The sequence below is a fragment of the Felis catus genome, chromosome B2 (assembly GCF_018350175.1).
Source record: "Felis catus isolate Fca126 chromosome B2, F.catus_Fca126_mat1.0, whole genome shotgun sequence".
NCBI classification, from domain to species: domain Eukaryota; kingdom Metazoa; phylum Chordata; class Mammalia; order Carnivora; family Felidae; genus Felis; species Felis catus.
The window spans coordinates 143,002,228-143,020,581 of NC_058372.1; the positions used below are offsets into that span (position 1 = coordinate 143,002,228).

General features: G+C 43.6%; 1 protein-coding gene across 1 annotated transcript in view; it reads left to right on the top strand.

Annotated features, from left to right (window-relative positions):
• FNDC1 (fibronectin type III domain containing 1) overlaps positions 1-18,354 on the top strand; it is a 108,190-nt gene that overhangs the window by 43,390 nt on the left and 46,446 nt on the right. The window contains exons 5-10 of the mRNA XM_023254545.2: positions 3,833-4,039; positions 9,376-9,474; positions 11,028-11,145; positions 13,577-13,764; positions 14,620-14,727; positions 17,653-17,841. Of these exons, the coding sequence (XP_023110313.2) occupies positions 3,833-4,039; positions 9,376-9,474; positions 11,028-11,145; positions 13,577-13,764; positions 14,620-14,727; positions 17,653-17,841 (909 nt within the window). The remainder of the gene's footprint in view (positions 1-3,832; positions 4,040-9,375; positions 9,475-11,027; positions 11,146-13,576; positions 13,765-14,619; positions 14,728-17,652; positions 17,842-18,354) is intronic.

The window sequence follows — 18,354 nt, forward strand, 5'->3', positions numbered from 1 at the left end:
CCCACTGTACGAGGCATTATACTCGTACCCTGAAGACGGCCTGTTCAGTTCTGAAGCTTGTTTAACATTCGTTCATTGGCAGACGAGGTTAGGTGGTTGCCGAGGTGGCATATGGGGTGAGGGGAGAACGTAAAGGGGAGGTGTCTAGTTAGACAAGATTGGAACTCGGCCCGCAGTGGTGGAATTCGGGTCTCCACTGGGCACTCGGTAGCTGTGCGGCCTTGGGTCAGTGACTTCATCTCTTTGAACATCAGTTTTCTCTCAGGGATTATGATGTCTGTCCTACTTACTTGGAAGCTCTTGTAAGGACAATTAAAATAAACCATGTGAGGGCTTGGGATAAACTGTGAAGGTCTGTATACAGTAGGCAGTGTGGTTGGTGGTTGGGGATGGCCTCAGCCCTGTGGTTGGTGGTTGGGGCTAGCCTCAGCCCCGTTCCCTGTTTTCCCCTGAGTTCCTTGTACAGCAGGCTCAGCCTCCTTCCCCAGCCCTGGTGTGGAGAGGTTGGACAGCAGGTCAGAGCCGGGGGTGAAAGCCCATACGATCTGAGGGGGCAGCCACTGTCTTTGCCACTGGGCAGTGTGGTGGATAGTTAGTGGGCCTCGCGTGGGTCAAGACAGAGCCACAGGCACCTCAGGCAACAAACTTGTGCCGTCTGAGACTGAACTCTTTGTCCTTGGAAACTTACCCCTTCCTCCTCCTCAGGGACTCTGTCACTTTTCCTTGTTACTGTTTTGTCAGTATTTTACTGTTGAGTGTCGGGGGTTATTTGTCTGGAGCAGAGACCCGCCACGTTCCCCAAGGCCCAGCAGTGACAGTGCACCCTCTGGGAACACTTTCCACCGTAGCACGCGGGACACAGCTGGAAGTGTCCCAGGCCTGGAGCAGAGCTCCAGGGCAGGGAACAACCATCTCTGTCCAATAATTTATTTTTTAGCTGACTCCTGTAAGACCCATGTGTGTGTTTTCAGTACATTTTCCCATTTTGCTGGACGTCATCCCAGAACTCCCGTGCTGACGTGTTGCTTTCTGCAGTGGTAGGAGCATCACTGTAGGCCGCAGAGGGCTTTAGACCAAGAGCTCGGGGTGGGTGAGTAACACTGAGAACAGTCAAATTGATAACAGCACCATGGACATCTGTCCTGTTTACTGCCGCTCCTCGAGAAACAGACTGTGACAGCCATGGTTGGGTGGTGACCCTGTCATTTCCACCCAAAAAACAAGCGGTGCAAATGGCCTGTGGCAGCTTGATCAAGAGTCATTTTCAACCCCACATCACTGAGAGGCGCCCTTGAAGAGGTATGAACTTTTTATAAAAGTCAAATAAACATATGTTGTTGGCAGAGATCATTTTCACCTTTTACACTTTTTAAAAATGTAGTACCAACCCCTGCCCAATGCTGGGCATCCTGTGAAATCAAACCCCAACCTCAGGTGGCTCACCCTCAGAGAGTCTGTGTCATTAACTCATGAGAGGATCTTCTGTTAAAATGGAATTTCGTGTGTGTGGTGACAGTTTGCATTAGAGGCCCACGGGTAAAAATGACTTAGAAGATGTAAAGACAGAATGAAGCAAAGGGTTTTGCTTCCTGTAAAATTTTCTTTCTTGACTTCTATGCCCATGCTTATGGCTCCTGTAAAGTCTATTTCATCACTTTGCACAAATCTGAAAATGACATGAACACTATTCCTGAGAAATTAAGCTTGGTTATGTATTTTGTTCTGATGAATGTCCCCCCAAGATCTGCTAACTTTAAAAAACAAACCAAAACGTCATTGTTGATAAATGAGACTGAACATGCTGTTCCTTATTCAGATTTTACTTTTATATGTGTTGTTTTATAAGACATTTTCCTCAGTATTTAAAAAAAAAAAATCTTTTCACTGTAGCCCCACACAAGGTCTGTTTGCCAGTGACCCATGCTGTTGAAGAAATTCATGTCCACCTCTGTGACACCGTCATCTGTGGATAACCCAAACACTTAATAAGTTTTGGCAACCTGGATCTTTCTAGAAACATGGGACATCACATTGTTATGGGTATGAAGTAAGAGATCCCCACTGGGAACTCTTAAGAATAACAAATCATAGGATTAATATAGGAACTCGTACCGTTAATCAATGCTGTGCCATTAATGAGTATTAGTACTGAACAGTTTTGGCAAATTATTTTCTTTTGAACTACTTAAATGAATATATTTGTCTTTCCATATCATTTGGTGGTCCTTAATTTTTATAGAGGCTAGTCCTTGAAATTGAGAGCCTACCTCTTAACTTGGAACAAAACGGAGATCAGTTTGGTATAACCCCAGGAAAAGTTATTCGATACCAGCTGCAAGTTCCATAAAGTTAGTCCCTTGACTACACTATTGGGCTAAAAACAAAAAATCTTAATAGTTACTACTTTGAGGAGCACCTGGGTGGCTCAGGTGGTTGAGCATCCAACTCTTGATTTTGGCTCAGGTCGTGATCTCAGGGATCGAGCCCTGCGTCAGCCTCCATGCTGAACATGGAACCTGTTTGAGATTCTCTCTCTCTCTCTCTCTCTCTCTCTCTCTCTCTCTCTCTCTCCCTCTTTCCCCCCTCCCTCTGCCCCTCCCCTGCTTGCACGCATGCTCTCTCTCTCAAATAAAAAAAAATTACTACTTTGATATTGGGCAAAATATTTATTTTACCATAGCATGATATTCTCTAAGTAGTCTTCAGGAATGCAGGTGCCCAGTAACTGAGTAGGTAACTCCAGCTAGTGTACAAAAGAATATCCCTTTTGATTACATTTAAGACATTGGAGCCATGTGTCTGGCTCCACTAGAATAGAATAACCATCCACTAGAATGGTTATTCTATCCACTAGAATAACCATCTCTAGTGTCTATTTGTGTTATTGAAACTCACACTAACTCGTGACATTAGATTCTGTTTCTATGTCTTTGCTTAGGTAAGAATGTCTAAAACACTAGTCAGAATTACTAATGGGCTGATGTAGGTTGAAGAACAATACCTGGGAAGACCTGGCCTCTATAACCAAAGAGACACATATTAGCCTAACCGTATCCTGATGCAGGGCTAGAATGTGGCCCACTGTCAGAAACAGGCGGTGTGGTCTCCCCAGGGCCCCTCACCCTTGTTCCCAAACTTGGCTCTTAACTGATGCAAAAACAAGACTCGAAACACTAAGTACTGGCCACCAGAATGCATTGCTTTGAAAAAAGTGAACAGTCAGAGCGTTTCTGGAGATCGGCATTTAGCAAGAGGATTTCTAGGCATTGACGTCACGAGAAGGAAAGAGCGGAGACTGGGGTGAGCAGTGGGGTTTACCTGGCGGGGCAAGGCAGCCATGAAAGAGAAATTACAATAAAAAGCAGAAGCCAGTTAGTATTTACCTCTTAGGGGTTTAACCGTAAAGACAAGGAAAGGCTGTCTTTTCAGCCTTAGAGAGGAGAGCTTCCTGGAGGACAGTTAGAAATAGTACCGAATTGCATTTCCTGTTTTTACACTGACCTTTAGCTCTCACCGGAGAATATATAGTTTTGGCCTTGAGAACTCAAAATAGGTGAAAAAGGACGTTGTAAAACATCCAAGATTTCTGTCTGGCAGCCCCACAGTGGTATGTTTCCACTTGAAGTTCTCGAGACCTCTCGGTCCGAAATGCAGGGAGGAACATGTGAGTGGAGTGTCGATACCCGTGGGGGAAATACGTTCCTCCTTGGATGCGTTAGCGAACATGGAGGTTTCGAGCACAGCTGCCAGACTTTGGACTGACTTGACATACTCAATGGTTAAGTCTGAGGGGTGTACTGTTTAATAATTTCTGTGTCATGTCCTCTTTAAGAAAAGGAAGTGCCAAACAAGCCCTTGCGTGTGCGTGTCCGATCCTCAGACGACCGGCTCTCCGTTGCGTGGAAGGCACCACGCCTGTCGGGAGCCAAGAGTCCACGCAGATCACGGGGTTTTCTTCTGGGCTACGGGGAAAGTGGCCGGAAGATGAATTATGTTCCGCTGACAAGAGATGAGCGAACACACGAAATTAAAAAGCTGGGTGAGTTTAATGGTAACTGATGTTTTGATGACCGATGCAATCTTGTCAATGTTTAGAAGCTCGTTCATGACAGAAAGGTACATGGTAGGCGTAGCGTTCATTTTCCAGGTATTGCGATTCTTCTGAACTGAACTCTGCAAGGTCTGCCCTCCGTGCCCCTGCCCTTTCAGCCTTCCGTTAGGGGCAGGACAAGGCCTCCCCTCCAGGTGCCCATCAGTTCCTTGAGTTGGGCCATTTTTCTGGACATGAGAAGGAAGCTAAGGTTTTCTCATCTTGTCTCTGTTTCTACCATTTTGTCCTTTTTTTTTTTTTTTGTAATGTTTTATTTATTTTTGAAAGACAGTGCAGGTGGGGGAGGAGCAGCAAGAGGGGGACAAAGGATCCAAAGTGGGCTCTGCACTGTCACCCAGAGCCCGATGCACAGCTCAAACTCACGGTCTGCAGGATTATGACCTGAGTTGGACGCTGAACTGACTGAGCCACCCAGGTGCCCCACCGTTTTGTTCTTTTAAGCTTTGTCTTAGATCCCAGGACACTGGAACTTGGGTCCTTTCAAGATGAAATGTGGTGGCTGCTGATGAAGGCTGCATATCAGGCCTGCCTTCCTCCTTCTCTGCAAACCTTTATTGTGGGACGGAAGCCTTGGCCATGGAACGTGGAGAGATTATGTGCATTGTTCTTGCTTGGGTGGAGGCCTGACCTTTGCTGCCTTTACTCACTGACAGGCCCGGACAGTGGCACAGGCCATAGTTTTAGAGAGGCAATGCTACAAACTCCTGCCTTTCTCCCCCTTTCCTCATGCCCCCTTATTTACCTGATGAGTTTGGCTGTCAGCGTTGGGTAAGCGTGAGTTGCCCTTTTTGTGTCCTCCACTTGGGGGGAAGCCAGGCTCTAGAGAGCACATGGTCTGCTCAGCTCCTCTAGGCCTAAGTCATGTAGAGCCCAGGGCTGCTGGGCAGGATGGCCCGCGTGATTCTAGGGCTCATTCCAGAATACTTACCCCATGTTCTCCAACATTCGCACCAGCAATAAGTATATTGGCCCCCCACTACTTATTGTCAGTCATTTCCTAATTGGGTCAGTACTCGGGCCAGAAAGGGGGTGTGATTTATTGGGCCCTCCCACAAGACTCCTGTGGGACCTGGTGGTCTCTTCACTTGTATGCCAGGCTTCGCTCAGCTTCCAGCACCCGCGAGATGGGCTGGAGGTGGGAGGGAGGATGGGCTCCAGGCAAAGGAGCCCACGAGGACACGGAGCCATGTGCTGTAAGCAGTGTCCCTGGTGAGAAGGCAGTGGTGCCCGTGGCTCCTACTCAAGTCTTCTGTCAGACACGACAAGGGACAGGCAAGTAGTGGGAAGTGAGTCTGGCGAGACAAGACGGAGGAGTGGAAGAAGGAAGGGAGAAGAGGGAGGGTGCCAGGCTCACAGGAGCGATGAACAGCGGTCGGGGGCTCAGTGGCGGTGGAGGAAACAAGTCAGCCTCCTGCTGGCCCCAGGCGCCTCAGGTGCTCCGAGAAGACAATCCACTCTGCTCGGTGACCACATATTGTGGAGTCTGGACAGGCAGCTCTGAGTTCCTCAAGACTCTCAAAGCCTGGCCCCCTGGGCTGCACGGCGGGCACTGATCGGGGCAGATTTGATCCGTGTGGAGACACCGGTGGAAGGCCAGGCTGGATTCCCCTTCTGCAATAGCCCTGAAGTCACCGTCCTGCTCACTGCTCTCTGTTCAGCCACCTGCTGAAGACTCTTGGAAGAGCCTGGTGGGTGTTCTGTCAGGCATAGCATCCACACCATCTCGAAATACAGACTCCAGACCTCCCCAACAAAAATGACCAGCCACCCCTCTGCTCCCGTGCCACTGGCCACCACACGGGGTCACAGAAGGAGATGGACAAGTCTGAGCCGTGGGTGCTTTGTGAGGCTTCAGTATGAGCGGCGAGGCCTGGAGCTAGAGGCCCAATCACTCTTTGGTCGTTCATTCTTGACCCTACCTCTTGCCCTGAAGAGCCTACCTCTTGCCATTTCTTGTAAAATGGCTCTGTTTTGGTGACACGGGCCAAATTCTACCCAGAGTATCAGCAGAAGAGTGGAGTCTCTGTTTTTACATCCTGAGACTGCAGGGGGCCTTTTTTAAGTGGGCACTTTTCACTGTGCTGAGCCTCTCAGACACCACGCAGTAAGATGTCGGTCAGTGTGAACAAGCGTCTCATCTGAGTGGTTCTGCTGCCTCTTGATTTGCTCGGTCATGACCCCTGGCTCACCTGAGGGCAGAAGAAGGATTTGTTTGCTGCTTCAGCTTGAACAAATGTGGGACCTGAGGTCAAGGATGGCTCCGGCCTCAGCCTGATGAGCAGTGTGGACCTCCTGTGCCTCAGCTACACGGTGTTAGCCTTTGAATTTTCACCAAACAAAAATGTGTTGGACTTGCCATCGTGAATGATCCCAGAGGCTGCCGTGAGGAAGAAGAGGTCTCCCTGGACACTAGCTCCAGCACGGTTGGGAGGATGCCGTGAATTCCCGTGGAGGTGTCGCAGCGGGCCTGTTGTGTTAGGAGATGCCTGTGTTCTCATTTTTACCAGAATTAGGATTCTAATTCTGTTCATAAGCCAGATGCCACGAAAAGCGTGGTGCCTGCAGAGCATGGCCACACATGAAGGAAACTTGCGGAAAGGTGGGCCTGAGGTCCCGTCAGCAAAAACCCTGCCTTCCGAGTCATTTACGAAACACCTTACTGGGCATCTTCTGTGTCAGGACCCGTGGGGTTCTGGGGCCCCAACAGTCCCTGGCAGGGACAGACAACGGACAGAGTGTCGTGCAAGTGGAGGCAGAGGTGCGGGCACAGGAGGTGGGAAGTGCTGTGGTGGGCACCCAGGGCTCAGGGGCCAAGTCCCCTCCAGGGAGGCACAGTGGCCCCGGGCTAAGGAGGCGAGAGAACAGAGCAAGCACCAGAGCTCACGTGCGAGTGGGCCAGTAATGAAGGAGCGTGTGAGTTTGGGCTCCCTCAGGAAGTGAGGACAGACAAGTCTGAAATCCAGACACCTGCGTTTCTGGTGAGTCACATGCCTGAGGTCAGGCTCTGTGGCTCTGAGGAGGGGCGGGGGTGCCTGGGGTCCCAGGGGGCACTGGGCTGGTGATGGTGGGATCAGTTTGGAAATTTTATTTCCAGACTGTCAATAATCGGGCACAGAATGGAGTGTTTTGTGATACCAGTGAGGCTTCATTGCTTTTGTGAAGAATGAGCTGGTTGCTCCGTAGCTGGTGCTTGGCTCTGGGCCCTGCTCCCTCCTCACCCAGAGGAGTAAAACTTGGGTGTTGGACTGACCACCTAGTCCATGACCTTGGGTGGGTCACCTTGTCCCCCTGATCCTGGTTCTTCATCTGTGAAAAGGAGACTGTGAGAGTAGCTTCCTCAGGGAACTTTTGTCGGGACTAAATGAGTAACTGATGGGACATGACCAGCATGGCAGAGACAGACCCAGACACATGAGCTGTCCCGGTTTACTCTTCCTTCATGATAATCTTGGGCCAAGTTTAGTGTGGAGAGCTTGCAAATCAAGAATCTGGGCATTAAAAACAGTCTCGGAACTTTAAGAAGTACATCGCAAATATGTAAAAACATCAATTGTGGGAAGTTACTCATTTCTTGGTGGCTCTTGATAAATGATGGGTCACATTTTTTATGTTTATTTATACGTGTTCCCGGGTTGTGAGGTTGGATGGCACAATTTTTCTTTGTTGACCTTGGGCTGCTTCCTTTGTCAATAGCACCAAGAAATTGATCCCTTGAAGGGACTTCTCTCTGGAAGCTTAGTTTGATGCTCTATGAATGTGAGGGTTACAAACTTGATTCTTCCCTTTTATAAAACATATATTTCACAATTCTGTGGTAGAGTAAGATGTCAGAGCCTTAGCCTCAATAATAATTTATCATCCCAGCATGAGTTTTACCTGCTCTCTCTCTCTCTCTGTAAGTATGTATGTATATGTATATATGTGTGTATATATACATATATATATTTGTATATACATATATATGTGTACATATATGTGTGTGTATATATATACATATATATATAGAGAGAGAGAGAGAGAGAGAGAGAGAGTGAGAGAGAGAGAGAGAAGAAGAGGGAGAGTGGGGGTGCTCAAAGATTGTCAAACATTGTCCCCTTTCCCTGAAACATGATTAGTCTACAGCAGTTTAGCTTACATAAGTAGGTTTCTCCACGTGAGGTTTTTGAACACCGGTCTCCTTTTATGTGTAACTGACATATTGTTTGTAAAAACAAAACGTTTGTTCTCCCCTTGCTGTGAAACTTTGCAATCCCTGAAAGCAGACCTCTAGTGTTACAGGTTTCTGTTAGGACCTCAGTGTCCCTTCTGCTGATTTGCTCAGGTACTACCTGATAAGATTGTTGTCTGCACTAGAAATATATCAAATTGCCTCATTTTTACTCTTGAGCTGATCAAGGCTGCTACAGGAAGCTTGGTCGGAAGAGCCTGGAGTTAGGCATTAGCAACTCTGGATTTGGAGACAACTTTGAGTTCTTCTTAGGGGCGTGGCTTTGGGCAAGTCAACCAATTTTTTTCATGGCTTTATGTCCTTATTTATAAAACAAGAAGGTCACATTGGAAGATAATGAATGAAGACTTCATCTGGGTCCCAGACTCTATGGTTCCAAGGTGCTTGAGAGTTACAAGTTTTATTTCATCATTGTATTTTTTCCCAAATAAAGTTTTCAAGTTTAGATTCAGTTGGATGCTAGTGGGCCCAATGTCCAATTAGGGGAGTGGGGTGGCGGGACCTAACTTAAAGAACAATCCAGAAATAAAGGGTACGTTTAAACTCTTACACTTGCTCTTAATAAATCTTTGGAGACTCAATTCTGAGGATGTCGGTTTCTAAGGGCCCAGCATGCTCTCTGGACTGCTAATCGGATACACTCACTATTTTTGTCTTGCTTCCTTCTTTTCGGTGACAGAAACAGAGTGAGCCCTCTTTCTATTCTGGAGGTAAAAAAGAAATTGAGGGATTTCTGTGGGTAAAATATACTATTCTTTTCTTTTTTAAACATTGCTCATCTTTCTTCAATTTTGGTGAGATAGAAACCTACTTCTCAAGAATTATAGGTAACCGTCACTCCCACATTTTCTAACATAATAGTGTTCTTCTTGAGCCTAGTTCTTACAGTTCTTGGTCTCATCTTTAATTGTCTAGAAGAAACTGGAATGCCCCCAGAAAGCCAAGATTGGTGGTAGGGGTGGGAGACGCAGACAATGAGGGTGTGCATTCCGGAAAGCCAAGTGCAGAGCCTCATCCCTTGCCGGTTGGTCCACAGCCTCGGAGTCGGTGTATGTGGTCTCCCTGCAGTCCATGAACTCACAGGGGCAGAGTCAGCCTGTCTACAGGGCTGCCCTAACGAAACGGAAGATTTCAGGTATGTTTCCAAGGACGCACCTGCTCAAGTCATGGTCTGTGTGAATGAGGTCTTGTTTCCAAATGATGCTGGCTAAGTGACAAATAAACTGGGTGTCATTCAGTGTGAAGGAAACAACAGGGCTGGCTTGGCCACATTTCAGACAGAAGTGTGTTTCTTTTATACTCAGAGCCCACAGGGTTCTTCCAATGAAGCATATTTCTTTGTGTATTTTGAATGGCTTCTCTGTGTGGCAAATTTGCCGTGATAGAAGCAGCCAATCGTTTGTTCCATTTAAGGATCTAGTCTGATCCAACATCGGTGGCCCTTGGGGTCAGACTGTGAACAGAGAGGAGTAGGAGTAGATGTGGAGGGGGCGGCGTGCAAGATCTGTACTCATGCTTCACTTCAGCTAAAATCACCGAAACACAGCATTGAGAAGAGGAAGAAAAGGTAGTAGAGGCTTTCTCATAGCCTGATCATTGGTCATTTACCAACAGAGGCTTTTTTCCTATGTCCATTCACAGGTGGTTTTTAATATTACTCACATACTAAGAAATTACACATACCTATTCTGGATCCTGTGCCTTAACTTAAAGACGCAGACCTATAGCATGATTATTTTCATGAATTCACAATTTATTTGTGATTACAATAGTATATTGTGGAATAGACATTCTATTACTATGTATAATACAGTAATAGAATATACTATGTATAATATATGTATTATAATTTTATATCTGTGATGATTATGATTGCTTACACTGTGTAACAGAAGTCTCAAATACACGATGTGGCATTTTCATTTTTCATTATTTGTTGCTATAGAAGAAGTGTCTCCATCGCTTTTCTAATAGGCTAATTATTTCCACCTTCCCCTATTTGTAGCATAAGCCACATCCTTTTGAAATACCATCCCTTAAAGGTGAAAAGAAAAAACAAAATAAAACCCCCAAGAGACTAAAAAGCAAAATTGAAACCTCTTAATCTTCATTTATGGTAGAGATTGAACAGAACTTCACGAAGAACAGGCTTCGTGACTATAATGTATTCCACTGGAAATCTGCAAACTGAAATCTATTTTATGTCTGAGTGTAACTCTTAATCTGTCTTGAAACCATATTTTCTAAAATGCGAGGATATGGAACCCAGTGTGATTTGTGCAGTTGTTTGAGCCAGAATTTTGTTTCATGCCATGATCGCCAAGGAAATGCTCTGGCTTGACCTTTTCTCCCCCAAAACTTTTGCTTCCTGTAAAGATTGTGTGATTTCCCAGAAACTTACAGTATGTGTTAAGAAAACACTGAGTTGCTTGGAGAATCGTGGACCAGGGCAAAGCATCCCTTTTGTACTGTGCTATATGTCAGCTGGATTGGGCAGCTTTTCAAGTGAACTGCCCATTTCTTAGACTGTGTGTGAGAAGGACAAGAGTGGAGATTTTAGTTTATCTACATTAAGCATAAGCAATTTAAAAATTGTACAGCGTGATTAATGAACCCTGGGGGGCCAGAGGAACTCGGGGCAGAGCCTGTTGTAGAGACAGCCTCTAAGGTGTCCCGTTGTCATTCCAGAAGAGGATGACCTGGATGTGCCTGAAGACATCAACGTCCGGGTCATGTCATCCCAATCTGTGCTTGTAGCCTGGGTGGATCCTGTTTTGGAAAAACAGAAGAAAGTTGTTGCATCAAGGTACTTTTCCTTATTTCTTTGCCTTTAGGTATGAGAGATGTGGTTTTTCTGGTGCTCAAAAGACCTGTGTTTATTTGAATGACTGTATCTTCTGACATACATGGATGATGGCCTCTTCCCATAGCTGAATGGTCAACTATTCTCTGGCAGTCCAGCTAGTCTCGAGTGTGGTCACACACTTCCCACAGCTCAGATGCTATCATGGCCTCATGTGTAATGCACACAGGAGGACCTCGCCTCTCACTTGCTCAGAGTTTTATCTTGTGTCTGGAAATTCCCTCGATTCCATCTCTTCCTTTGCCCCATTTGTGTTTTGCTTTGTCTCCTTACGATCTAGTTGTGCAGAGGGTGTGGGCCCATCTTAGAAGGAGTCTTCCCGTCCCTCCCATTACCCAGGAAAGGTTGGCAGGAGCAAGGATTTTTACACAGAGAGGTGGACATTTGTCAAATGCCTTGCACACTGTAGTTCTTCTTCAGACATTCTTCAGACACTGAATTTCTTTATGTCCAGCTCATTTGTGTACAGCAAAATACAACTGTCTTGTCTCTTAAGCCACGATGTTATGCTCTTCGGATTTTTATACTGATTTGCAATAGCGGTAGAAGAAAAACCAATCGTAAGGTTAAAATAATTTCTATGTTAAAAAAAGCCACTGGTGAACAGCATTTCGTGTTACTGGTAGGTTAATATAGCCATCAAAATTTTATGTGTTAAATGACTGAATAATTAATATTACCAAGAGAAAGCTAAAGATTTGGTAGCCACCAGGGCACTATGTATTAATTTTTGAACCTATCTACGACCAGGAAGAGTGAATGTCCTTTAAAAAAAATGAATGGAATCGAATGCTAAGATTATATACATATAATATATGTGTGTGTGTATATATGTATATATGTATGTATGCATATATATGTATATATGTATATATATATATATACATTATTTGTATTAGATATAGTTTCTGTCACTGTTAGTGAAAGAAAGAAAGAAAGAAAGAAAGAAAGAAAGAAAGAAAGAGGAAGAAAGAAAGAAAGAAAGAAAGAAGAAGAAAGAAAGAAAGAAAGAAAGAAAGAAAGAAAGAAAGAAAGAAAGAAAGAAAGAAGAGGAAGGAAGGAAGGAAGGAAGGAAGGAAGGAAGGAAGAGAGAGAGAGAGAGAAAGAAAGAAAGAAAGAAAGAAAGAAAGAAAGAAAGAAAGAAAGAAAGAAAGAAAGAAAGAAAGAAAGAAATCTGCTTCTTTTGAAGGACCTCAGAAGGGTCTAGTGATTCTCTCCCTAGCCATTTGGCCTCTCCCAACACAAAGCGTTCCTGATTACCACTGGACTTTGATTTCTAACATCTTGATGAAAACAAAAGAGGGCTTCAGTTTTCTTAGCAGGACTCTTATATTAATTGGTGGGCTGTGTCTGAAACTGAAGTCTTCATTATTAAATATAATGAATGGCCCCTTTTTAATGTTTCACATGCTTTCTACCACAAAGTGGCTGCAAAGAAAATTTCTTGGAAAAGGAAGACACTAAGTGGCATTTGCAACTCTCAGAATGTTGAGGATGTCTTCTGCCTGACATTGTTACACCCTGTTTGCCCACACCATTCCTCTCTGTGATAATCACACAGTAGAGCTCCTTTTATAAGCTCCTCTATCCTGCTGTGTTTATTACACAGTTTTGCTCCTTCTCATAATGATAAGTCTACTCAAAACCACACGTTGTCTTTCCTCCTGAAACTATAGATAACTGCTTTGGCATGAAATGGATCTTCTTGTCTTTCTTTTCTGGAGAACCAAGATACCTTGGGCTGTTCCAGTTTTTAAAAAAAATTTTTTTTAATGTTTATTTATTTTTGAGACAGAGACAGAGCATGAATGGGGGAGGGGCAGAGAGAGAGGGAGACACAGAACCCGAAGCAGGCTCCAGTCTCTGAGCTGTCAGCACAGAGCCCGACACGGGGCTCAAACCCATGAACCATGACATCGTGACCTGAGCCGAAGTCAGACGCTTAACTGACTGAGCCACCCAGGTGCCCCTGTTCTAGTTCTTAATATTGCCCTTTCCACACCACACACACACACACACACACACACACACACACACACTCACACTCACACTCACACATCCCTCATAAGGCACTTGCCTGGTCAAAGCTGTCCCCCTTCTGTCTCTTCCCTTCTGAATCTCTGCTCGATCTTTTGGTCTGTAAGACACTAATCTCCGTCTTTCCTGGCCTACTTTAGACACCTTTCCCTGGAACTTAAGAGTAAATTCTCTGACTTAATAACATAGTCAAAACTTTAGATTTTTCTCCTCTTTGATTTCTCTGCTTACCTCCAGAAGTCATTACTTATGGGGAAGGAAAAATAGCAATGAATCTAGCGTTCAGTTGCAGGGAATTGGTCAGCTGGGCGCGTGGCTGCCTTGTGTTTTCTTACAGACAGTACACCGTGCGCTATCGAGAAAAGGGGGAATCAGCAAGGTGGGATCACAAGCAGACCTCGAACAGACGCGTGTTGGTTGAGAACCTGATTCCAGACACCATGTATGAATTCGCAGTCCGTATTTCACAGGGTGAAAGAGACGGCAAATGGAGTACATCTGTCTTCCAGAGAACACCAGAATCTGGTCTGTATTTAAAACAGAGAGAGAGAGAGAGAGAGAGAGAGAGAGAGAGAGACCAAGAGAGCGCACAAACGGGGGAGGGGCAGAGAGAGAGGGAGACACAGAGTCCAACACAGGCTCTAGGCTCTGAGCTGTCAGCACAGAGCCCGATGCAGGGCTGGAACCCACGAGCCATGAAATCATGACCTGAGCCAAATTTGGATGCTTAACTGACTGAGCCACCCAGACGCCCCAGCAGAGGCAGTTTTTAAAGTAACATTACTCCGAAATCTTGGAAGTGTTTCTATGTACGAATGCAAAGAAGTTCAGGAACTGTTCCCTTGGATCTGTGTTTTATCCTTCACTGGCCATTTTCATTAGCATGTTAGTCTGACATGTGGAGCACATTACATCCTAGGATAGAGAATAATTAGGAATCACCACTTCTGCTTGAATGCCCCAGAATAATGCCTGGCTCTAGAGGGTAGGAGAGATTCTTCCTTCCTAAGGCTGAGGTTGTGTTTGATCCTGGGGGAAAATTTTGCTCTGTAAAACTATGTCTTTAAAAGCTTTATGAGAAAGAAGTTTGAACTGGATTTTAGTCTTCTTTATATATTCCAATATTCAGCAATGAGAGGAATTCTGAAATTCTAAAAGCATTTCCCTAGATAAGTCTAAACTCACTACATAAGTTGGTAGCACTGACATAAATCACTATATTACACTAAGAGTAATGAGAGTGTAGATTTTTCTCTCGTGTATAATAAAAATTAACACAGTATTGCTTCAGTGAAAAATCTGTATGTAGGACCACATGTCATACACTTGTTGAATATCCATAAGGGCATTTTTAAACCTTGGGTCCTTGTTCTTTTGTAGCTCCTACAACAGCTCCTGAAAACTTGAACGTCTGGCCAGTCAATGGCAAATCTACAGCTGTCACTGTCGCTTGGGATGCACTGCCTGAGACCGAAGGGAAAGTGAAAGGTAGGCACCTCATTATTTAAGGTATAAGGTGCCCACCGCAGCAAAGTACTCCAAATAGAGATGTGTCCGTTGACTCTGATGAACACCAGTTCTAATAATAGTAGGATCGGTGACTGGAAAAGCAATAGGGAACAGCGTACGCTTATGGGGCGCTAACCCAATGGACAAGGGTATTTTATGCAGGGTTTTCATTGTCAGGAAGGTCCAGGTAGTTGTGAAGATGACTTTCCATCTCTATCCACAGGGAATTTGGTGCTGCTATCAGGAGGGATGTTTTTGACTGTGTGGGTGTGACAGCCTAACCTTTATCCATATAAGCCACACCTTGTGTTTCATGCTAGGGGTCTTTTCATTGTACCAGGAAGATCATGGAATGTAGAAGTGAGTTGGAACCCTGTGGGACCACAAATGTCTTGAATGAGACCATAAATACTTAATGGGTTTGAAAATCAAGTAATGAAATAAAATTAAAAAATGGATTTTTTCCTATTTTTCAGCCTTTTTAATTACTATTATTTTTTTTTTTTTTGGTTGAGGAAAAATACACTATGACCTTAGAAAAAAACGCAGAAGATGAAAAGAAAATAGAATAAAATATTCACAACTAGTTAAATTTAAAAATTGTTGACAATGTTAAAGAAAGCACAAATCATTTCTTTTTTCTTTCTTTCTTTCTTTTTTTTAATTTATTTGGAAAGAGAGAGCATGAGCGGGATAGGGACAGAGAGAGAGGGAGAGAGAGAGAATCCGAGGCAGGTTCCACACTGTCAGTGCAGAGCCCAATGTAGGGCTCAAACTCACAAACCTAGAGTTCATGACCTGAGCTGGAATCAAGAGTCCAAGGCTTAACAGACTGAGCCACCCAGGCATCCCACAAATCACTTCTTTTTAATGTAAAAATATTTAAGAACCTTTCGGAAGTCTGTTGGAGATATTTTAAAAGGCTATATGGAGATTCCCCCCTGACAGTGCCTATATAAATGCACCCTAAGGGTACGTTTTATTGTTATTTGATTTTAGAAGACAACTTAAGTCTGTCCAGAATACTCTGACAAGTTTGTGTAAGCTTAAAGAAATAGAGACAGTTATTGCTAATCTCCTTTGAGGATTTCTTAACTAAAAAACTGAAAAGTTCTCTTGTATACAACTGTAAGTTGTCTTTGCGGACCTGTAAGGTTGTCCATGGGACAAATAGAAGTTAAGGAAGGTAGATGTGGGGCAGTAGTTTCTAAACTTACTGCTTTCTCACTTCGCGGTTTTTAAAGAATATATTATACTGTTCTTGCTCATTTTTCTTTTCCAGTGGAATAAATCAGAAGCAAATGAAGAGAAGAAAGTTGGCCCTTTTAATCATCCTTTTTATGACAGTTTGAGCTTTGGCTGTATTATTGTTGTGATGCTGAAAAGGATTGTGAAAATTGCGTAAATACGTTTTTTGGCTGACTACTTTTGTTAGTTATAAAAAAAAAAAAGTCAATTGTTCCTCTTTTCATGACTTTATTACCATGCTACTTATTTGTTTTCTTTCCCTCTCCCACATCTTAGTTTATATTTATAGCTCTTTGGCAAATGAAGCTCCCTCGTAGTCAATGAAATATTTTCAGAAATAATAATAGCTACTGAGTTTTTGTGTCCAAAAGAACTCATGTATCTTAACCCTGTTAGGTGGTTTTAATAAAGGTGTGGTGGTGGGACTGAAAATTCATAATTACACTGGGGAATTTACATGTATGAGAAATAGAAGACATAATAGAAGAATATACTTCGACATGGTTACATTTTTTCCAGATGAATTGAATTCATAAAAAAAATCTGTATGACAATATTTTATAGCAGTGGGTTCTTTTAGTTCTTACTTGTGACCACCACAAATGACTAGTTTGCTCATTTTCAAAGAGAAAAGAATGTTTGGGTGTTTTTTTTTTTTTCTGGACAAATGCTGAAAAAGCATTTTCAGTTGAAGTTTTTTAATTAACATACTTTTTAAAGATTAGATTTCAGGGAAAAGAAAAGGTCTTCTGTGCTCCTCTATGTAGGATGTAGATAGTATGACAGTCGCTTAGCTTTTCTGTGATTCAAATTATTTTTTGTGGTTAGTGCATCCTCCCATTAATGTGATGAGTTCACTGGGAGGAAAACAGACCTGACAGTTTTTAGTTGAGGGTGGAAATTCTGCTTTAAAACATGGCTTCTTTACGTTATAGTATTTCCACATAAGCATAGAGATATATTAGTTCCTTGGACTGAATTTGCTCTGATTTTCAAAGTTTAAGGACATTACATGTTTGTACGTGTCTATAAATATCACTGATTCAAGATGGAAACATTAGACATCACATAAATCTATGAACTAGCAACTTTTCCCCATAGTATTAAATACTGTGAAATGCCCTTATATTGAGTTAAGACTGTAATTCCTACAAAGGTGAAATTCTGCTCCAAGTATAGAACTTATCTGGCCTAAGACGCAAATAAAAATAGCTCAAACGAACACACTGAGGCTGTTGAAGGTGGCAGCAATTGAGACTCAGTTCCTACAGTTGTCATTTCTCCCATGGCCGCTTCTACTCAGCGTATATTAATGTGACATAGTAAGTTAGCAAAAAGCACAATGAAGAAAAAGTCCCAACGCAGCGTAAATAGTTTGGGTAAGTTGTATGAAGACTGGCCTCCTGGGTTCCATGTGTTTAATTTGCTAAAAATGGAAAATTGCCTGCTAAACCCTCCATGACCCTGTCTGGTAGCCCGAATGAACGCTCGTTCACCTTCCACTGTCTTTATGCTCCAGCTGCTGACTCGGCGTGCATTGCTGGAGTATTAATTTTAGTAATGCACGTTCTAATTCATCCTGCCCATACAGTCTGTCTGCTGGACACAGGACTGTTTTCAGTTTCCTCCTTCCAACCGTCTGCCAAATCATTTCAGAATACATTCTTTCATACGCCCCGGCTCTCAAACCATTTGGAGCAAAGTCCCTCACCTATCCTGGAGAGACTACTTCTGCCCTAGTGGATGGTCTGCAGCCTGGGGAACGCTATCTTTTCAAAATCCGGGCCGCAAACAGGAGAGGACTGGGGCCTCACTCCAAAGCCTTCATTGTCGCTATGCCAACAAGTAAGCACTGTGTGTCTGTGCCTCTCTCTCTCTTCATTACTGCTAACTGTGGTGTGTTACTTTGAATCATGCCCTTGGGTTTAGTGCTGCTCTGTTGATGATTTGGGGGGCTAAATTTGCCTATTGATTTCTAAAATATCTTTGTTGTTCCTTTAGAAATTAGTCTCCCCGGAGACTAAAATATTATTGATTGCTAGTGACATGAATTGCTATTACAATATTACAATAACATGAACGTATTAATTATGTGATTAACCTCACATCACTGTATAATTTAGGGCTTGTGATGACACGGGAAGAACATTTTTGCAGGTGTGATGTGACATTTTTATGTGTTAGCTCTCCTCAATTTCTAAATAGCACTGAAAATTTTTAGTTTATGTTCCATTATTTTGGAGTGCAGCTTCAGTGGGAAGAATTTTAAGTACCTTGTGTGTCTGACCACTCTGAAAATTAATAAAATCCAAAATTGGAGTGAGGCATTTTGGGACTGTATTTTCTTTTCTGTTTCCC